Source organism: Myripristis murdjan, chromosome 22 (genome assembly GCF_902150065.1).
Source record: "Myripristis murdjan chromosome 22, fMyrMur1.1, whole genome shotgun sequence".
Classification (NCBI taxonomy): Eukaryota; Metazoa; Chordata; class Actinopteri; order Holocentriformes; family Holocentridae; genus Myripristis; species Myripristis murdjan.
In genome coordinates this window covers 7,758,215-7,781,195 of record NC_044001.1, presented here as the reverse complement: position 1 = coordinate 7,781,195, position 22,981 = coordinate 7,758,215, and the positions used below count along the sequence as shown (strand labels likewise).

The 22,981-nt window shown below is 43.0% G+C and overlaps 1 protein-coding gene across 1 annotated transcript; it reads left to right on the top strand.

Annotated features, from left to right (window-relative positions):
- Positions 1 to 1,973: 1,973 nt before the first annotated feature.
- Positions 1,974 to 22,777, top strand: trip11 (thyroid hormone receptor interactor 11). Its single transcript, XM_030082135.1, has 21 exons — positions 1,974 to 2,112; positions 4,699 to 4,775; positions 5,763 to 5,873; positions 6,282 to 6,584; positions 6,935 to 7,003; positions 7,185 to 7,350; positions 7,635 to 7,961; positions 8,184 to 8,224; positions 8,331 to 8,429; positions 9,262 to 9,465; positions 9,840 to 12,854; positions 13,181 to 13,321; positions 13,730 to 13,923; positions 14,406 to 14,569; positions 14,768 to 14,871; positions 15,544 to 15,643; positions 16,534 to 16,615; positions 17,065 to 17,179; positions 19,502 to 19,624; positions 20,891 to 21,035; positions 21,184 to 22,777. Exons 1-21 carry the CDS (start codon positions 1,974 to 1,976, stop codon positions 21,402 to 21,404), a joined length of 5,940 nt encoding a protein of 1,979 aa, XP_029937995.1. The 3' UTR covers positions 21,405 to 22,777.
- The last annotated feature ends 204 nt before the right edge of the window (positions 22,778 to 22,981 follow it).

Here is a 22,981-nt window from a genome sequence, read left to right as displayed (position 1 = left end):
CATGCTGCTTTTTTTCTATTTTGTCATCCTTTTCTGGGCCACACCGCTTTGCAACTTTTATTTTATTTCTTCTTGTGAATGTTTTCTAATATTGCTATTAATGTTGGTGTGTGTGTTTGGGGGGTTATTGCAGTTACAAGGAGCTACCATAGCCAAAATCTGTCATATCTGATGTTTTCATGTATGCAGGATACAGTATAGGACTTTTTTAACGGGGGAAAGTGTGGAAAATAATAATCTGACCTTAAAGCGAGGATGGTCAGTAGTGCCATGGAGGATCAACAGTATGCAAGGTTTTATTTCAATCACTTTCAGCAAACACACTTTAATATGGAGAGGAGGAATACATGAGGTCACCTTGTGTAGCTTTTGGTTGTTTTCATAAGGTTCATATCTGTCCAGTGTCAGCAAATATGATATAATATAACAAATATGTGCTGTCACTTTAAGCGAGGCTACACAGGCCACTGTCACATGAGCCTGGTCATAATTGGATTATAAAATGTCATGTTGGGGTACATTTGGTGAAAAATGATTTTGTGTCGGGCGCTTGTAAATTGGCAATAGTCCTGGGACGCCAGTTTGCGTTTCCTAGTACAGCGACGGACTTTTTAATTGACTTACATTCATTCTCTACAGCCTTTCCCTAATGTCAGCCACAACCAACATATACCTAATTCTAATCCTAACCGGCTTAATCCTAACTCTAACCTTAACCAGTCAACTAAGATGACCACCCAAAATGTAAAAAAACAAACAAACAAAAAAATATCCGTCGCTGTACTAGGAAACGCAATCTTGCTCCTTTATATTTATATATTTATTTTTTAAAATTTTATTTATTTTTAATTACATCTTTATTGAAAACATATTCAGGAATATTGATTAAAGTGAAAAGTTATACTGAAAAATGATTTGGGGTCGCCTCTAGTAAACTGGCAATACTCCTGGGACGCGAGTTTGCGTTTCCTAGTACAGCGACGGACTTTTTAATTGACAATATTCATTCTCTACAGCCTTTCCCTTATGTCAGATACACCTAACTCTAATCCTAACACCAATACACTAAGATGACCACCCAAAATGTAAAACAAACAAACAAACAAACAAACAAACAAAAAACGTATCCCTCGCTGTACTACGAAAAACGCAATGTCGCGCCTTTTTATTTTATTTTATTTTATTTATTTATTTTTAATTACATCGTTATTGAAAATATATTCAAACATACAGATTTTTAAGATGTGATCAATGTAATGGTGTACAGTGAAACAGGAATATGGATTAAAATGGATAAAAATGAATTTTCTGATTAAAAAAAAACAAAAAAAAAAACATTGGGAAAATAGATTCCATTACTATAAAATCAGTGTAGAATAAAAATACAACCTACAAGTTATTTCTCGGTGTCGAGGACGCACTGCTGCTCTTGAACGCAGCCCTCCACCTGCCCTCCGATTTGTTGGTCCTCCAGCATCCCACAATGCACCGCCGCGCTCTTGCTCTGTCCACGTCAAACCTGACAAGCCATCGCATCGCACCCCGGGCCGATAATGGCTGCAGTCGAGGTGGCACTTTGTAGGCGTTGTGTTGTTTGGTAGCCTCGCCGCAGTCAGAGGAAAACACCGGCGATACCTGCGAGCAAACACAGCGAGTGAAACGCACCGTCGCCGTCTGAGGTTTGGGGCCGTTTTAGTGAGAAATAATGGCGCTTGTCTCGACAGACGCCCGCACAGCGCCGCGTTAGCCGGGGGACGGTCCTACATGACAACGGCTGTCACTCTGAAAAGCGACTTTCTTGAGGATAAAACAACAAATAAACATCTTATTTGTGTCTGACAGTCGCTCTTGATGACCAAACTCACCGTCCAGCCCCGCCTGTCGCAGCCCAGCTAGCCCCCCTGTCTCCGGCCTCGGCTTGTTTTTGTTTATTGTTTGTTTGTTTGTTTGTTTTATTATTATCATTCCTGAAGATGTCATCGTGGCTGGGTGGCCTCGGCTCTGGCCTCGGTCAGTCCCTCGGCCAGGTCGGGGGAAGCCTGTCATCCATCACCGGACAGCTCTCCAACTTTACCAAAGACATGTTACTGGAAGGTGTGGAAGAAGTGGGAGGTGAGTTTGGGGGGTTTTGTGGTGGCCACATCATCGAGCAAGGCAGACTCGAACCGGCGACCTCTTACTATTTCCCACACCGGGACACTTTATACTCAGGGTGGGACGATGTGCGTATCTCCTGATTCGATATTACGATTTATTGCCATTTTTGTGTCTTGAATTCTCCTCTCGTCTGTGGCTGTAAAGTTTCATAAGCCTGTCTTTACCCTAAAAGTCACACTGGGTCATTTTATGTGATGTCTACTTTGAAAATTTGGTCTTACTACAATGAAATGAACATTATTGGAGCTAACATCATCACACATGAATCAAATGTGGCTCAGTGAATCCACAAGAGTCTCAGCTTTCCAGGCAAAGCCAAATGATACAACCTCAAGGCTGTTAAGGCCCCAGTCTGCACAAATATACCTTTTTACAACAGGCCAAAAATAACACCTTTGTACTGCATGGTTTGATCCCCAAACTGAATGGGATTAATATAATAAAAGGAGAGATCTATTTGTACCCATCAAACCCATCTTCCCTCAGATTTCTGGTGGTCAGAGGTTCAGGGACACCGCTGAAAATGCAGGTTTTTCCTTGGAGCAGTATTTTGCCAGCAGCCCAGCATGACAAGCTTGGTACCAATGAATTCCTTAGGTTGGCATCTGAGTTTGATGATACCAAAACCTTCACTTTGAACTGATTCATTCATAAAAAACGATTAAAAATGGAAAAAAAAGAATCATGATATTGAAGTGAATCAAATTTTTTTCCCACCTGTACTTTATATTTAATCTCCCAGGGTAACAAAGTGAAAACAGCAGAAGACTGACAAAAGGAAAAAAAAAATCAGTGTCACCTGATCGATAACAGATTAATTGAATCAATGGATCAATCTGCACAAAGGTGCTTGTTTGTCTCATACAGTTATCAGCTAAACAGACCATAAGTCACAGCCTGTTGATTGAGATTACATGTATTTTTGATATGTTATTTGCGTTCTCATTTAATCTCATTTTAACTGAGCTAAACAGAAAATGTGCCTGGTATAGTGCTTTTGCCTAGTATTTTATTTCATTTATTTTTATTTCATTACTCTGCCCACATATCTGATTTTCTGCCTCTTAAGTGAGTCTTATGTCTTGCTTTTCAAGCCCTCAGACTGCCCAGATAACGAGATTTACATGTTTATTTCATTTTTCAGAGTGCTGTCCCTTTAAATTCTCCTGTTTTCACATACCACCACTGCATTACATTACATTACATTACATTTAATTGTGGCAATTCAGACGTTAGCTTCCAGTTTACTCTGTGCAGATGTTCAGCCAAGCAAGCCACTTGTGTGCACTTAGGTTTGCCTTTGTACTTCAAGTTAAATACACAATTCTGAATGTCTAATCACAAAATACCTCTGTATGCCCATATATATTTTTGTCCTAACTTACCAGCTGTTACACCATGCTTTAGCACAGCATACTGTATACCCAAGTGAGTTAGGAAGGATGCTTTTTGTGCATTAAGAGATTTAAGACAAGCATTTGCTTCTCTACAAAATTACCCAAAATGTAGTTCATGTGGGTGTAAAATTTCAGACAAAACATTCTTGGAGTGCAGAATGTCACTCCCCATTTGTTGTCAGTGGAGCTTAAGGTAACATCCTGATGGCCTCACAGATTAGAGGCTTCATTCTTTGGTTTCTAGCATTGAGGTAAAGTTGCTCACGTGCACTGATACTCTGAAATGGCTTTCTCATTGAAGAATTACTGTTTTATGCTTGATTGTTTCATTTTCAGCATTTACAAGAAGGGCATATCAGTGTAGGGTTTGCAATTAATATCAGATCTTAATTAGGCTTAATTAGGCTAAGTCGCAGATGTAATAATTGGTTTGTATACAGAGATTATTATATTTTTTAAGTGTACCATCACATTTACCCATTGCCGCTCAAAATCATCAGCTGGCTAAAGCAAACAAACAGAGTGATAATCTAATGACGCAACCAGAACTTTGGCCACAGATCTCCAACTCATTGCCCCAGTCAAAAAGCAAATGTATGAATAATCCTTATCACTGTCTAAGGAGAACAAGGCCAGCTGGGAAACACTCTGGGTGTCATGCCATAACTCCATCCCAAAGTCAGCCTTAAATACAGACTTTAGTGTAGATAGAATAATTATACCCGCTCTGCAGTTGTCAAAGTATGTGGCCTTGCTGAGATCTCCACAGATGTTTGCTCGCTCAGCCGTGAAACTTTGTCATGTGAGCACCGTTAATCAGATCTGTGTGAGTGTGTGCATGTGTTTGTGACCAAGAGAGCGAAGGGGAAGAAATTGCAGTCGCCAGTCGATATCTGTATGTGCTGTGTGTTATGAAAGAAATGTGACCGATGCCGCATTCCTTCATGAAATGTTTCCTGCCTTGAAACACTGATAATAAAAATCAGAGTGACTATTAAAAACAACATATGCCCTTCTGTTTCTGTGACATTACACAAGGTTAAAACAAATGAACATGTAGCTATTAAACAGCTGTTTCATCTGTGTGTCTCTATGCTTTTATTTGTGATTTTTACTTAAGTTCTATTTTTACATCCAACTACAGATGCCGCCACAGAGCTGCAGGTGTCCAATTCCAAGCTGGCAGAAGTGGAGGCTGCTTTTACTGCTCAGAAGTCTGAGGTCAGACTGTGTTCACTGACTCAAATCCTAACCGACAAAAATATGAAACCCAGATTATAATTTATACAGTCCCAGATCTCATCCAGGTCGCGTGTAGCCCGGTGGTGCTTGCAGTACCGGTTTTGGTGTTCGATGCCTGACAGGGCCAACCTGAGCAATAATAATGCTTGGGCTGTACTGTAAGGGCTTATGAGTGAAAGTGTCTCTCAAATAATAGTCAAAACACCTCATGAAATGTCGTCTGTAGTTCCTTTGATGTACTTGCTGTTGTAACAGGATATGTGGGCAGGAAATAATGCAGGGAGGGATGATTCACTAATGTAAACAAATGGAATATCAGGGTGAGAAACAGTTTAAGTTGATGGGACGTGTGGTGGCACAGGAAAATTTAAGGTTTGTGCAGCATGAGTTCACCATCACACCGGTTTCAAGAGGTAAAAAAAAAAAATAGCAGTTCAAGCATTAATTTCTCAAATTGTTTGCTGTGACAACGGCGGCATGGTGACAGTTTGCTCAGCTGCTGAGGCTCAAGGCAAGAAGACAAAAAGGGACTTGGATTGATGAAGCATTTCCCCACATATTCATTAATTTTGCAACCTTGCGGTCTCACTATCATTGCTGCTATTCTTCATATTTTGTTTTGGGCCACCTCTTGCCTGTGAATGAATGATGATGCATCACAGTGATGCATGGTCACTGTGGAAAAAAACATGGATTCTCATCTGACCCAGTGGCAAAAATTCAATTTGAAAGGTTCAGATTTTTGTGTTGACACTGCTCAGAAAAAACCCCTGATCTGTTCACATGTAAGAAAAAATGGATTTTATATACGGTGCACTTAAGAATTGCATTATTGTTACTGTAGTGACTTTCAATCAAACAGTCCATCTAAAAAAGCTACTGAGGGGTGAGTGGGTGTACTTGTTCTGGTGTACAGTTACCTTATTACTGATTGACTAACTGCTCTTCTCTCTCTCTTTGCTGTAGTATGACAGATTAAAGAAGCTCCATGCAGAGCTGGAGGAGAAGCTGGAGGCCTCAGAGATCCAGATTAAACGTCAGTCGGCGGAGTACAGAACCCTCCTGCAACAGAAAGATGTACGGGCATTCGCATTCACAATTTGGACCTTTAGCTAGAGCTCATATCAAAATGAACTAGCGCTGGTGAATTAGAATAAGTTGAAACTCCTCGATGGTAACACTGCATGCAAGCAGTTGTGAGGAGTACAAAAGTAAATGACACAGAGTTCAGAGAGCATATCCCTCTAACCTAGACTGATCATGTTTGGCTTAGGTGAACAAGAAAATCCTAATTCATATACTCTGAGGTAACTTCTCTGCCAGGATGTTTGAAGAAGAAGATTAAGAAGAAGTATAATTTGCTTTTTAGACCCCTTCACCCAAGTATTAACATGCTTCTTGCTGATTAGGTAAAGAGAGGGAAAAAAAGTATAGTTCACAGATGCATCCAGCACCCACTGGAGATGTAAATGTGTGTCTTCCCAGGTGGAAATCAGTCACCTGAAAGCCCGGCAGAGTAGCCTTCAGGAAGAAGTGCAGAAGCTGCAGCAGTCGGCCCAGTCTGCCTCCATCAGCCCCGCCGTGCTTCCTGTCGTCACAACCTCTGCAACCACTACCTCCTCTTCTGTTTCCTCATTCCTGCCACGGCCCCCTGGGGCCCATCAGGGCTTCCATGGTGACGAGATGGACCTCAGTGATGTCATCTGGTCGCAGCAGGAGATCAACCGGCTGTCAACAGAGGTCACGCGCCTGGAGGCAGAGGTGTCCCACTGGAGGCGTATGTCTCAGGTAATAATAAATAATAATCACTGTAGTTTGGCAGATGGTTGCTGATGCAGGGGGTTCAACTACATTCATTCAGTCGAAGGGCAGCCACCCTGATGTTTTAAAAGTCAGGATAGCATAATCAGTAGCTTTTTTATATTAGTACAGACTTGCAAATAGATGCTTTTACTATGTTTTTGTCGTAGTATTTTTTGGTGTCAGGTGCATGAGGTTTGCCACACAGGACAATGCCCTGGAAGCCAGAAGGTTTAGACCATCACAAAAAATATTTGAACGTCATTAATAGTTTCTTCATTCTGGTCAGTGAAACCTCATCTATTTGGGAAGATCACATTCTTGTGTATTAATTTCAGGCATCAACAGCGGCAGGAGCTGGTAATGGCGACCAGGGTGAGATCCTCAAACTTCAGAGGACTATTAAGGTGAGTCTGAGTGATGTCATTACGAGTCACAGCTATCATTGTTGCCAGCACAAACTCTCTTTTACAGATACATTTAAAATCTCAATTTTTATTTTTAAATACACAGTAAATAAACCATACATGGGCAATCTAATAACGAGACTGAGAGTCTAATCTCGGTGTTATTGCTGCTTTGGAACAGGAGCTGCGAGAGGAGAGCAGTCGTGAGGTGGATGAACATCAGCACGAACTGGCAGCCCTGCAGGACGCCCAGCGGCAGAAGCTGGCCGACATCACCCGACGCCACAGAGAGGAGCTGGCAGAGTATGAGGAGAGGATAGAGGAGCTGGAGGAACAGCTTCAGAGTGGTGAGCCGCACTTTTCTGTTTTGTAAGTTTGGAAATCAAAACTTTAGGCAGGGATGAATATGGATTTCAGTGAATAAAGCCTGGCACTACCAGTGAAAGGTTTAGCGGTTTTCCACAAGGAGCAGCCTTACCAAAATTGTAAACAGTCATGGTACTGTAGCACTTTGGATCAAATCACAAAATGTAAATGATTTCAATGTTTTTGTTGCAAATACACATGCTTCCTTCAATGACTCAAGCACAACACACAAATGGACTTTCTCCCTCAAAATCATTCTTTCCAGGTGGTAGTCAACCCAGTTCCCCATTGGACTACCCTAAAGCTCTTGACCTTCAGAAAACAATACGGTCCCTTGAGGAAGCAGCAGAGCAGCGGGAGAAGCAGCTGGCAGAGCTCACTGCCAGCCTGGAGGAAGCACAGGAGCAGCAGGCCTCTCTGCAGCTGGAGAAGGACGACGCTCAGGCGGAGAACGCCGAGCTGCTCCAGAATTACACGCGGCTGCAGGCCTCTGTTGCGGAGCTGCAGACACGAGTGCAGGAGCAGGAGGGGAAGGCGCTGCAGAAGGCCCAGCTAGACCACGAGATCCAGGGTCTGAGGAAAGCCCTCGCAGGTGTGCAGTTTTTGCTTGAGTGGTGTTGGACAATGTTTTGTATTCATGTGCAGTTTATCTGTTGATGTTCAGTTTGTGCTTTATTTTAGTTTATTGTATATTAGTTTGTATTTCCTTCTTTTAGTTTACATGGTTTTGTAAACAATTTGGGTAATCGGTTTGATAACAGGTTGTTTCCCTCCGTCTTTATCCTGCATGTTAAATTGCGATTGTACTTTCCAGCTGCTGAAAAAGAAACACAGAGACTGAAAAATCTGGCTGAGGCAAGTATTAACTACATGCATCGTGTCATATTTACATACAGTGGTATAACTTGTAGATTTCTTAAAAAATAAAATCCAATGACCTTATTCCCTCTTCATTAATCAGTCTGAACCAAAGGAAGAAGTCGAGCATGCGGACATCTTAGAGCTGAACACCATTATTGGGACGTTGAGACAAGAAAAGGAGATCCTGGAACAAGAAAAGGTCATTTTTACTCTATTAACTATAATTTAAAGCTTGAACTCGCATTTTAAACATGAAATACATGTCATCTTGAACCAAAAACACACAAAACAGTAAATTCATATTTAAACAAAAACCACCCTGAGATAAAATACCCCAAATCAGCAAGATAATGTAGAGCAAATAATGAGTGCAACAGGAAGAATCTCATTCATTCATCAATAAAAAGCATCCCCAGCATGACCATTATTTAAGCCTGGCTTTTAAATTGAAGTTTAACTTGAACAGCCACAGTATGACCACTGATGATAATTCTTTTTATGCATCCATGGTGGCCATTTCCGCAAAGTACACATTATGTCTATACAATTATTGATAACAAGAAAAAAAAATAGCAAAAAAGCAGAACTCAGATGGGGAGTGTAGATCCCCTGCACAGCAAATGGTTGGCGTTGAACGCTTATGATTTCCTGGAGGTATTCATGGTTGCAAATTAACATGTTCTGCTGAAGTCAAATAGTGAAGCAGTCCAACACACATTAGGAGGTAAAATGAAGTGTGATGTTTGCACAGCAACTAGACTACAGGAAAAGTACAGTCCATAAATGAATAAGTATACATTGACATGGCTATAGAGCTGCCTGCGTCATGAGTTTCCTTTGATTGGTTTGATCCAACTGTGACTTCAAGTGTCTTGTGAGGCTCTGATTGAACTCACATGTCCAGTTTATCCTGTCTTGTTGATGTGATACTGCTGATCAAGTGTTGTGAAACCGTATACTCCCCGGAGCACTGAGGAGTGTTATCGCAAACATTACTCACATTTCACTGTTGATTTTTATTTATTTTTCAGCTTCACCTGCAGGAGAAACTTGAAGTGGCCAAAAGGGAAGCGGTTAGCAGTGAGGGAGTTGAGCACAGCTACGCAGAGCAGCTGGAGGAGCTGAAGGCAGAGCTGCAGAGAAAAGAAAAGGCCCTGAGCAACACTGAGGAGGAACGAGACACCTTCATGTCTGAACTGGAGGAACTGGACCGACAAAATCAGGAAGCAACACAGGTCTGACCAATCAGCATCAGCTGCCCTATTCGCTCATTTTTACCCAAAGTACATATGCAGGTTTAGAAGGTCGTACAGAAATGTTGTGGCTGTATTGATACACATAATGTAAAATAGGACTTCATATTTGTGTAGCTGTAGATTTCACATGTGCAGAATAATATGCAGTTTGAGTTCAGATGTTATAACCTATTTGATTTGCACACACACTATCAAGATATATGTTGAGCAACACTGGCTGAATTTCAAATCCTAGACATTGACATTTGGAAAATATAATGAATTTTTGATGGAAAATTATTCAAATCCTTCTGAACAGAGCAATGTAAAACTATCAAAACTGAATTATTTACGTTTATGTTTGTTTGCTTTAGCATATGATCACAGTGAAGGGGCAGCTGAAAGAGACTGAGGGAGAGGTGACGAGACTGTCTGCAGAGCTCGACACAACCAAAGACCAGAAAAGGACATTGCAACAAGAGCTGGAGACTCACAAGGAGAAACTGAGCCAGAGCGCGTTCACCCTGAACGACCTGCACATGGGAAAGCAGCAGCTGGAGAGCACAGTGAAGGAGCTGAAAGATAAACTACAGCGTACACACGACCAGAGAAAGGAGACGAGCAGGGAAATCTCTGAACTCAAGAAGACTCTACAGGAGAGAGAGGTGCAGCTGTCTGGCGCCAAAGCAGAGGTGACTCGAGCAGCGGAGACAAGAAGTGAGGCACAGGGGACTAGAGAGGTGCTGGCAGAGAAGGAGTCTGAGCTATCAGACCTCAGGAAAGAGCTGGAGGAGATGAGGAGCTCTCATGAGAAAGTAATGTCAGAGGACTATGAAATGAAGATGGAGAGCAGGAAGTTGAAGGCGGAGAGCCAGCAGGCTATGAGTAAGGTGGAAGAACTCAGCAGGCAGGTGAAGGAGGGCCAGGCAGCACTGAGCAGGACAATACTGGAAAAGGACACTCGCATTGAGGCCCTGAAACTGGAGAAAAGTCAGCTGGAGGGAGAGCTGAGCCACGCTGAGAAGGCACTGGCAGATCACAGTAAACAGTACCAGCAGACCATAGAGGAGCTGACTCGGGCCCGCTCCATGGACGCCTCAGCCTTACAGACAGAGCATGAGCGTGCCATCAAACTCAACCAGGAGAAGGACATGGAGATAGCCCAGCTGAAGAGAGACATGGAGCAGATGGCGTCTGACCACAGAGACACCAATGAGATGCTCTCGATCACTGTTGCAGGGCAGAAGCAGCTGACAGATCTGCTGCAGGAGAAGGATGCCTTTATGGAGACTTTAAAAAATAATGCCACAGAGCTGCAGCAGGAGATGGACAACAATATTTCAGCCATGTCTAAAGAAGGTGAAGCTCTCAGACAGGCATTGGAGGATAAGGACAAACAGCTAGGCGTGATGAAAGAGGAGAATAGCCACTTGAAAGAGGAAATTGACAGACTCAGGGACCAACAGAGCAGACCTCAGCCTCTCGCTGAGCCCAGGACTCTGGATATCATCACAGAGCTGGAGACCGAGATCACCCAGCTCAAATCCTCCAGGGACACGTTGGAGGAGGAGGTTCAGACCCTGAGGAGATCCATGGAGGAACAGCAGGCTTCCCTCTTGATCTCCCAGCAATCCCTCCAAGCACAGCAGAGTGAGCTGGAGCAGACCACGCTCAACTATGACAGACTGATCAAATCCAGAGATGAAGAAATAGCCCGCCTACAGCAAACACTGGATGGTCTCAGTCAGCATCAGAGTCTTGCTGACACCCAGCGTGTACAGGGAGAGGTCATCCTGCAGGAGGACAAGACCCAGTCTCTGAATGGGGAGAACGGCAATGAGAAGCATGACCTGTCTAAGGTAGAAATAGAAAAGTTAGTGAAAGGCATCAAGGAGAAGGAAACTGAGATCAGCCAGCTGAATGAGAAGAACCTCTCCTTGGCCAAGCAGCTGGACCAGCTGGTGGTGTCTCGTGATGAAGTGGGCAAACTCTCCCAGATGGTGCTGCAGAAGGACCTCGAGATCCAGGCACTTCATGCTAGAGTGTCCATGGGTGGAGGCGGAGGGCATAGCCAAGATGTCATGTTCCTCCAGCAACAGCTGCAGAATTACGCTGTTGAGAGAGAGCAAGTTTTGGCTGTGCTGAACGAGAAGACGAGGGAAAACAGCCAGCTTCGCTCTGACTACCACCGCATCATGGACATTATGGCAGGGAAGGAGGCTGCTCTGCTGAAACTCCAGCAGGAGAACCAGCGCCTCTCCAGCATGAGCGATCCTTCAGGAAGCCAAGAAATGTTCAGGGAGACCATTCAGAATCTGTCCCGCATCATCAGGGAGAAGGACATCGAGATCGATGCCCTGACCCAAAAGTGCCAAACTCTGGTGACCGTCCTACAGTCCTCAGGAGGAGAATCCGGTGGTGGCTCAGGAGGTGTCAGCAGCAACCAGTTTGAGGAGCTGCTACAAGAAAGGGATACGCTGAAACAACAGGTAAAGAAGATGGATGAGTGGAAGCAGCAGGTGATCACCACAGTCAAGAACATGCAACATGAGTCAGCCCAGCTTCAGGAGGAGCTGATCAAACTGCAAGGCCAGGTGTCCGCCGACAGTGACTGCAGTTCCAAGCTGTCAGTGGACTACACTCGACTGATCCAGAGCTATGAGCAGAAGGAGAGGAGGCTGGGCAGCCTGAGTCAGGAGCTTGCTCAGGTCCAGCAGACCATCAGCCAGCTTACCACCACTAAGGATGTTCTGCTAGGTAAACTAGACAGTGTTGCACAGACTCCAGAGTTAAGTGTAGCTGCCCAGGCCAGTGGGCCTTCACTCACAGCAGAGACTCCAAGTCACCAGGGACCAGCACCAGTAAACCATGAAAACCTCCAGAGAGAACTTCAGTCGCTGCGAGGAGTGCTGGCTGAGAGGGAGGCCATGATCAGGACTCTTCAGGAGAACAACCACCGGCTCTCTAACTCAGCATCTGCCTCAGAGAGTGAGCAGAGAGATCAGGCGGATCAGGCCAGGCAGGTCAGAGAGAGGCTGGATGCCCTGCAGAGGTCTGTGCGGGAGAAAGACCTGCTCATCAAGACGAAAGGAGACCAGTTAAGTAAAGTCAGCGAGACATTGCGTAACCGCGAGAATGACAACGAGGTGCTGAAGCAGGCCGTGACCAACCTTAAAGAGCGTGCCCTGATTTTGGAGATGGATGTGAAGAAGCTAAAGGAGGAGAACGAGCTTGTGGCGGCACGTTCTCGGGAAAAAGAGTCCGAGTTTCGAGCGCTGCAGGAAACCAACATGCAGGTTTCCCTCCTGCTGAGGGAGAAGGAATTTGAACTGAGCACAATGAGTGAGAAGGCTGCCACCATGGAGAAGATGCTCAAGGACAAAGAGCAGGTCAGTTGTGCACAAAGTCATTATTTCATATTCAAAAAATGTGAAAAGGTAGCACATTCCCAATTATCACTACTCATTATGTCATACCTTTTTAATCTTATTATAATTAGACCACCTCATGTCCATGTACCTCAGTGAGAATGGAACTCAGGGACAGAGGGTTGACTGTTATCCACACTGGAAATATGTGCAGTATGAAAATTTATGCAGTCTCTTGGGGGGTAGCGATGACTTTTAAATGATATTTTAAACCCGTAAAAAAAAGGATTGGATGCATTCTTCAAATAGTTTGACGCATGATTTACTCCTTTGATCGTGTCACACAGGGAAAGTCTGGCGAGCTAAATCAACTCTTGAATGAAATGAGGTCCATGCAGGAGAAAGCTGTGGCATTCCAGCAGGAGAGAGATCGCGTGATGCTGGCTCTCAAACAGAAGCAAATGGAGACCACTGCAGTTCAGACTGAGGTAGGAGGACAGATATTAACTGTCCAATGTAATGATTGATGTGCTGCATACACTAACAATAGGTCTCTTTTTATACAAAGCAAAATCACCTCAGGTCAAATAAAGATTCAGTTTTGGGAATTTTACACCTTCTAATATTAGTAGTATTGAGTGAAGTTCAAAAGATGTACCATCTGTTTCTGTACTTTCTATTTTTATTTAAGTATCAACAAAGACTGGCGTCACATTGTTCAGATTTTATAACATAAATTTCCAGTTTTCAAACAGGAAAACAAAACATCTCTGTCAGCAGCCGTATTTTGATCAGTATGCTTAAATTTAGGTCCATGTGATGTGATTAGGAACCCAAATTAATATATTGCCCTTACAGATTTACACATCTAGCAATGTTTTCTGTTCTCTTTCTAGCTGCAGCATGTGAAAGATAAAGAACAGCGTCTCAACCTGGAGCTGGACAGGTTGCGTAATCACCTCCTGGAGATCGAGGACTCCTACACAAAGGAGGCCCTTGCTGCAGAGGACAGAGAGACTGAGCTGCGTAAGAGGGTGGCGCTGCTGGAGGAGCGACTAGCCACTTCCTCAAGCGCGGTCGAGAATGCCAGGTCAGCAAAGTTACCATGTGATGCTGACAAAAACTCACAAAATTCACATTACAATATAACATGTACACATGAACTCTAAATAAAATTATCAAAGATATCACAAGATTGACTTCCTCTCTGGTTCAGAATGTATACAGGCCCTGCCCACTGCATGAAATTGGCAATATGTAAAATCTATTAAAGCAGGTGTCAAGGTGACCTGATGTGAAGGTCATTTTAAAAAAAGATGTGTCCCAAAAATAACCATAAAAATCAATCACGGCAAACACAGACCGCTGGGTTGGTAAACACCGCTGACATCACGTTACATGATTTTTGGATACTGAAGTTCAAAGTGACCTCTCGCTGCCGTTGAGGGCCACAATTATGCAAAATTGTCCTGTGCCTTTACAAGCCTAGCATAAATATAAATCTTAAGTCTTTTATTTATTTGTTTGTTTGTTTGTTGTTCTCATGCCTCCTGTTTCTCTTCTGGTCTTTAGCCAACAGGCCAGCATGCAGGTAGAGTCTCTACAGGAGCAACTGAGCGGGGTGGTGAAGCAGCGAGACGAAGCGCTTCTCCAACTCCGAACCTCCCAGGAGCAAGTCAGCCAGTATGCAGTGTCGCTCTCCAACCTGCAGATGGTGCTAGAGCAGTTCCAACAAGGCAAGTCAACTGTTTGCATGCAGATTCAGTCTATCAGCCTATTGCAGATGTGCATATTATTGTTTATGGGCAAAAGTATCGTCATTATGCATCATATTTCTAGGATCACTGAGTCTTAAGTGACTGTGATGATGCAGTTTATGTTATCACTTTGACATTGGACCGATAATAAGTAGTTTGTCTCTCTTGCCCTCTCAGAGGAGAAAGCCATGTACTCAGCAGAGCTTGACAAGCACAAGAAGGAGAAGGATGAATGGAGAAGGAAAGCTCTGACGCTGGAAGACAAAGCATCGGCCCTTCAGGTAGACCACAAGTCAACATCAGCTCAGAGGATCCGTTCACCCAGCAGTGCTTATGACTTGACCATATCTCAAACATTTTGTTCTATATGGTGTTACTGATGCTTTTTGCTTTCAATAGCAAGGCCAAAAAAATGAATATACTGTATGTGAGCTGTTACATAACTGATTTTACAACCATTGCATAGATTGTTTAGCTCCTTTCTGTCTAATATCTATATAAAATATACAATAGCTGTATAATCAGCACTTAATTGGGTTAATTGGAGCTTAAATGTGTGTGTAGTACAAATGCAAAGGTTTAGTTTTAAATGTTTGTTTTTTTTTTTTAATCACTGAACTTTCTGAAATCTCTGGACTTTACAGTGTTTATTTGAGACATTTCCTCTGTTTTATGATTGTGCAAATAAATTAAAATAGTCAAAACATCTTATCAGATAGATTTTAAACGGTATATTGTTCAGCACACTTAGCCATGCAGTATGAAAAAGTGTAAAAAAAAAAAAAAAAAATTGTATCCATAGAGCTTGTTTGCTGTTGCTCCTACTAATTCCTGATAGTCTAGACTCCTATATATGTTGGTAAACTTGATGATCGTTCACATTGCTGTTGTATAAAAGCTGTGATATGTGAGAATGCTCTTCACTGGTGCTGCTCTCTCTCTCTCCCTGTCAGATGAACCTTGATGAGGCCAACGCTGCTCTGGAATCAGCATCTCGCCTCACCGATCAGCTGGATCTGAAGGAGGAGCAGCTTGAGGAGCTGAAAACACAAGGTGAGGTGCAGCTGAATGTTAACCACCACCCAAGCCCTCCACATGACTTATGAAAGTTTTATTCCTATTTCTTTTTTGACAGCAAATGCTGTGCAAGAGAATGAATATCAAGACAAAGCTGCATAGAACTTCAGCCGATCATTTTATAGCGAAATAAATGACACTTCTTCATGGAGCTGCAACGAAATAAATGTCTTCACCTGTTTTGTGTTCTGGTTCAAAGACCACTGCCCTCCCTTCTCTGCTTTTGCTTAAGATGATGTACATTTTTCTGCAATCCCTTGCTGGCATTCTCTGACAGTATGTACATTTATATCTCCTTTCAGTTGCCAAGCAGCCTTTGAACATTACCTTTTTTCCCCCCCTCTCAACCCCAACTTATGTTTCTGCAATGTCTGCCTTCAAAGCTTCAAGCATTTCATTTCACACATGTTCTTATCGCAGAAAATAACAGAGGAGAACAGCACAGAAAGAATCGGTCAAATTCTTCTGGATTAATTTCCCCTACATCATGTATTAGTGTCACACTGCGTGCTGATAGTGTCCCCCTATCACCCTCAGACATGGAGATTACGTCACTGCAAATTCTCAGACGTGCCTGCTCATTTCATTTTTTTTGCCCGTTTCTGGCTGGCGCTCAGACACTTCATTTACTCAGGCGCTATTTTAGTGTGTATATTTGCTTAGTACATCAGTCAGTCACTTTTGTAGAATTAATACGGCCCCCGGTAATTGTTGATCAACTGTGAGCATGATCTGCAGCCTCGCTGATGACAGAGGCTGGCGTTGGTATGTCTGCTCAACAAATGCATCAACGTTTCTTTGAAAGAGCAAGACCTAACTCTTCACTCTGTGTGTGTGTGTGTGTGTGTGTGTGTGGGGCCTTGCAGTGGACGTGAGACAGGAGATGCTAGAAGAGGCACAGAACAAGTTGATGAACCTGCTGAACAGCACAGAGGGGAAGGTAGACAAGTAAGTGCAGCAATTTTATCTGGGCCAAAACTCACATTCCTTTATTCGGCAAAATTGAATTTATGTTTAAGCTCTCATATGGGTTTCATTAGACTGTGATAAACTTTGAAGCACACTTGAAACCGAAATCCACTGCTTCAGGGGTTACGTGCAATTAATTCACACAGCACTATGAAGATGGTACAAGGTCTCATCTTTTCAGAAAGCTTGCTTCTCCTCGAACGGCCATTAGTTTGAATTCCAGCTCACCAAACCCGGAGAGAGGAATGAGATATTCCTAAACAACGGCTGTGAGGTGCTAGAGTCGCTATGAAAAAATGTGTACACTCAGAGCCTTGCTTGCAGAAAAAGAAAATTCATTAAAACAAGTCTTGACAGTCAGGGTTTATTTATAACTCACACAGAAGTATGAACCTGGAATAACAGTATATGTGATGTGCTGTTTACAGAGTCCTCATGCGTAACCTGTTCATGGGGTATTTCCACACACCTAAAAACAAACGCGCTGAGGTGGTGAAACTGATGGGAGGCGTTCTGGGACTCACCCAAGATGACATTGAGAGGGTAAGTGCTTTCTTTACTGCCTGCTCATATGCACAATATTTGCTTAGGTAACCACATAATTATATTGCTGGGCTGTAATTGATCAACAAATAAAATGGTTCCTGCTGTTGCAAACAATAACCAGTTAGCAATGTTTACAGCAGCAACCAGTTAGCAACGTTTGTGGCAGTGGGAATTATTTATAATAAGGTGCTTGACACGTCACCCAGGTATTTTGAAAATAGAGATGTAGCCTATCAGCCATTTCAGTTAGAAATTCAATCAAGCACAAGCAGAGGCACAGGCATTTTATAGCATAAAGTTACAGTCGCACTGCCCAGTGTAATGTACCAGTCTGTCATGAGGTAAATACTGAATTTCATGAAATAAATATAATAAGTCACGAACATGATAGAAAATGGAAGTTATTTCTGCGGTTCTAGCTGAATTATCGTCCAAAGACCTGCGCCAACAGGTTTCAGTATCTAGCAGCCCAAGCGGTGATAATGTGTGGAATACTCGGGGTTAGGAAATCCCAGAGGGAATCCCTAAACTGATCTGGCATCGGTTTTATAATGACACACACCCTGAACAACCGAATCCCCCCGACCATTCCAGCAGTGAGGGGGGTTCATATTATCTTCACTGACAGTGATGTGAAGTCATGCGTTTTGGTTGGCCGTCCCTTCAGAACTGATAGACCTGCTAATCTCTGTGAAATAATATGCCATACTTTTTGAGATATGAAATTTCCTTTACAATAAGAGCAGTTATCGGGAACTGGCAGAAATGCAACAAATTACCAAAGTGCATTTTTAGTGTAGAAGTTTCTCATGTCCGACAAGGGAACATTTAAGTTCCCTCCTGAGGTAAATCTTTGGTCAGTTCCAGTAGATTTTTGCTGTCATTGCAATTATAATTGCCACTGTCTTGGGGCAAGCTGAGTGCTTGACTTTATTGGATTTGCCTTGCTGAAGGGACAGTTTTCCGAATGTGGAACATCATCAGACTCAGTTGAATGTAAAGGAAACACTTTTTTTTTTTTTTGCTGCACAGATGAATTGCACCATCTGTTCAACATTTTACTTTTTCTAGACGAATTTAAGGTAGAATTGTGGTATTTACACAGAAATCACTCTGACTGTCAGCAAACAGACCTTTCCACTGCATTCTTTTTTTTTTTTTCTCCTCCATGGAAATCTTTGATTAGTCATATCATCGGCCAGTTTCAGCTCATCCTCCACACTTTGCAGACAAACAGCAGCCTAAAATCAACCACAAAGTTTAGTGTCTATCTGATTACTTTTAACTCCAGCAGCCCCTGAAAATCCAGTCAGAGCTCAGCCCACTAAGAAAGCATTTCCTTATCCAGAACTGCTGGCAGGAGCCCTGTGGGACGCCATCCAACTATTCTGAAGTATATTACCCAACAGTCTTAAAGGGAAACAGATTGAGGGTGAGGGGCAAATGCGATTACAGTTCCTCTGAAGACCCAGTTTTATTGCATTGGAGGTTGTTGCACTTTTTTTTTCATCTCTCCCTCACCTCCTGTTAATGCTATTGAAATTTTCCACTCAACTCGTGTTTACAGCAGCCAAGTGTCCCACAAAACCAGCCGTCTTTTCGGAATTGGCCTCAATGGAGCAGCTACCCCCTCCTAGTGCTTTTTCTTTTCTTGTTTGTCAAAGATCAGATTTTATTTGTTTTCTCCTCCACAGAAGTATTGAGATGATTAAGGTTTTGAGTTAGTTTTGTCTCTGTTTGCCACTGTTGCATACACCATCATACAAGCTCTCAATTGCTCTATTGACAAACCACACTCCTTTAAGAAACATTTGGTTTTATCATTTAATGTCCTTTGGACTCCCCAATCACTAACGTCACTGGCCTTGGCAGGATGCGGCCAGCTTCCTAGATAGACCCAACAGTATACCGTAATGACGTCATTCGTCCTCTGCGGTCACAGCGTTGGCTAAAAGACTGGACACCCACCACAGTATTTTCACCAGATTTCACTCCTGGCTTTTATGTTGGCAAAGTGAATGATCAGAAACTCCCAACTTGCTCAGTATATACTTTCCAAATGCTCTTGGGCAAGGCACTGAGCCCTGATTGCTCCTCTAGATCTGCCCAGTGAACATAAGACTTTTTGTGTTGGGGTTCCAATCCCTTGCTGTGTAACATACAGCAGTAGCCATCAATTTGTGTAGTCAAATAAGGGTTAATTACTCTTCTCGAGAACATCAATATTGATTTAGACAGGTTGATGATCTGGATCTCGGTTTCTGTGGAGAATCTAGTAATCACTGGCTTCCCTTTCTTGACTGGTACCCGTCCATGCAGATGCTGGAGGAGGATGGACGGCATGGTGTTACTGGCTGGGTGTCCAGCTGGCTGGGAGGCAGAGGAGCACAGAGCGTCCCAACCACTCCCCTGAGACCCACCCATGGCCAAAGCCTCAACTCGGTAAGAAACGATACGTTAACTTTCTTTTAAAGTGACACCCAGTTCGGTACAGACTCTCAACCCTGAACACAGCCCTAAAAACATCCACCAACTGACGTGCAAACACACAACCTGCCTTATTCTCACATTTATGGCGGCAAAGTGACCTGCTGCTCAGAGAGACTGTTCCATCATCTCTACTGGTGAGCATATCTACTGAAGTGTCCTTGAGCAAGGCTCTGAATCCCTGCTAGGTCCATGGATGCTGTTTTGTAGTTGACAACTAACTCTTTTTGGATCTTTTGTTTCATATGCATACAAACAAAACACAATAAAAACAACAATACAACACAAAACAAATCTATTGGTGACCTCCCTACACCATCCCATACCCATGGATCTGCTGGACACAAGGATCCAAAATTTAGCGATAAATAGAAATGGGGATTATAGCATTTTCTTGATTTTTATCTTCCATCGCTTGCATTGCTGAAATAGAACCAGCCCCAGCATTTTTCTTTTAAGAGTAGCACAGTGGGAGAGCATGGCACAGCTATACAGCCAGTACATCAGACAGTGGAGCACAAACCTCCCCCCCAAAAAAGCCTCACATCCTTGCACTCCCAGTACATATGTATGTAAGAACCTGTAAGTCCATCTGGGCACAAGATGCACTGATGGACTGAGATGATAACCGTTTTATGACATAACCCTCTCTTGAAGTGAGGTAAGTCCTACGAATATATTGGAAGTTAATCTGCTGGTGATCTGGGTTTTAAGAATCGTATCTTCTCCTGGTCAAGTTGATTGTCTCCAGTGTAGTGCCTTATAACCTTCGTCCATACATGCAGAATGGAGAGAGCATTATAGGAGGTAATACGCAGGAGTGAATATAGTCGAGAAACCAAACCTCTTTTTAGCCCGTTGTTGTCCAAAACAGAGATGTGGGTGGTAAGTCAAATGTCAGATCTTGTTTTGAAAGGACATGGTGTTAAAGCACCACCTTGTAGTCTTTGTTTGGAGTATCGGCTACTGTAAACTGTGAAGCATTAACACAATGGTCAGAGAAAGGGTTAGTAAAAATCAAGTCACAGAAGCCAATAAATTCATCTTTCATTGAATAGGTTTTATGTCTGCCAGAGTTTAATGTCTGCCTCTGCCACAGTAGAGATGACTCTTAACTCTGAGCTCCCTAATTGAGGTACAAGGAGATTTTTCCTGTGTAGGCTATTATTAATCCTATTATTAATTCAGCACTATGCGTCATCTTGTCCTTTGCTGTCGCAGTCCTTCTCAGAAATGTTCGTAAAGTTCCTGGAGGTGGAGTCTACGCCAGCATTGCCCGCACCAAAGCTCCCAGTCCATGACATCAAGCCCCTGAGCGCCCCGCCTGCTAGAAGGACCACCAGCACTGCTTCCAACCCCGCCGCAGGTAAATGGCTCCTCTGGGAGTAACCACTGTCTGGATGTTTCTTTCTCTCACATGTTAAATCAGTCATGTCAAACAGGAGCTGGCGCTCGTACTCTCACTGGCCCAGACACATCAAGCCTCATTTAACTCCTAACCTTTCTTCTGGTAGGAGCGGCGGCAGCCAGCAAGCGAGCTGGCGAGTCCAACCCTTTCCTGGCCCCTCGCTCTGCCGCAGTCCCCCTGCTCAGTGCAGCCGGTGCCGGGCCCGGCGGGGCAGGAGGTCACCTTCTGATGAAGCCCATCTCGGATGCCCTGCCCACCTTCACGCCCGTGCCAGTCTCAGCGGAGGCCAGTGCTGGCGCTGTGCTCAAAGACCTACTAAAGCAGTGATTGGTGCCATAATGTATGCCAAGTCTTCCACGCAACAGCAGTTTTACACTACATAGACTGAGATCGTAAAGCAGTGCTGCTGATGTTATAGCTGCTCTTTTTCTGACTCTCCTGAAAAATGACTTGAGCATACATCAGGGCACAACTTTCCCTCTTTTTTGGGAGGGAATTTAAACAAAATTTAACCGAAACATTAATGGTAGTTGCTGTTCTATGCAATACATTTTCCCTTTACACTTAAGTGGAAGTGTTTCAGCCACAACATTGTCATTGTTACTATAGGCGTTGATCCAAGAGTTGAAAATGTCCAGGTGAACAGCATTACACATGAAGGTCTACATTCAGAACGCAAAATGTTTCTTTTGACAGATTATTCCATTTAGACTGCAAGCAATGCAGTAGTGTGTTAAAGAGCCTTTTTGATTATGAATGACTTCATTTAGTTAAATTTTGTGTTTTTGTTCATCACATCAGTTCTGAACACAAGTGACCTTGTAAACTCATTGTGTGCAGTGCAGTGCAATACATGTGAATGGAGTATAATCACTTCTGTTTGCAAGAGGAAACATCTCGTGTCCTATAGCGGTCATAGTTTAACTTACATGGAATTTTACTGTTTTGTCTTTTTTTTTTTTCTTTTCTTTTCTTTAGCAACGCAGTGCGCTCGGTCTGATGCAAGGCTTGCCTGATACTCTGGCAGCAGTAGCACTGCGTTGAGATTTATGTGGTGTGGTACATCTGTTAAAACCATAAAGACATTTCTGCAAAATCTTGTCTTTTCCAGACGGTCAGACTGTGATATGCAACATAGTGTTGTAATTATGGCTGTAATTACCGGCTGTGGTCGATTAGAGGTTTTGACAATGAAACTGCTCTTATATATAAATACAGCACTATTATATAGTTATATATGTGTAAATGGGTGGCATTTTTTCATATTTATGAGCACTTAGGAAGTTCTGGAAGTACTATCCAAGTGCCTACATTTTTGCTATTTAGATAATTGTATGAGCAGGATTGTAAATGGTTAATATATATTTACAATATGTAAAAAACTGCACATTAAAAAAAAAAAGTTTTACCTGAACAGAGCTGGCCAAAGTGTAACATTAGCTGCTCCACATTTTGTATGGAAAGCAATGAGCTGCTGCAGAAAGAATGTTACAGGGTTTCTCCAGGTGAATTGACCGCATGTACAAATTGTAAATTCTTACTGTAAAAGAATGTTTTATAGGTGTGCAATCTGAAAATCAGAAGTGTCAAAGAGATGAATTAGATTACCCGGAACATGGATAGTCTTGGATTAAGGTTAGTACCGATGTCTTAATTGGAATTTGCCTTTCAAATCAAATAAAGGTACTGGTGTCCCCTTACTGTTTGGTCATTTTCTCCGGAAATAATCTGCATTCATACAAAACAGATGCACGATAATGGGAATAGCATGCATTGGCTACACCAGATGTGCAACAGTTTGTTCATCCCTGTGATGAAGAGGAGTAAAAGAGGGATGTTCATGTCTCCAGGAAGAGACACCCACTGCGCTTGTTTGCCTTTTTAGCCCTCAACATCTTATAAGT

Coding starts and splice junctions, on each gene's coding strand:
- trip11 (XM_030082135.1), top strand. CDS start 1,974: ATGTCATCGTGGCTGGGTGGCCTCGGCTCTGGCCTCGGTCAGTCCCTC. Junction 4,776..5,762: donor TTACTGCTCAGAAGTCTGAG/GTCAGACTGTGT, acceptor TCTTTGCTGTAG/TATGACAGATTAAAGAAGCT. Junction 14,570..14,767: donor GCTAGAGCAGTTCCAACAAG/GCAAGTCAACTG, acceptor TTGCCCTCTCAG/AGGAGAAAGCCATGTACTCA.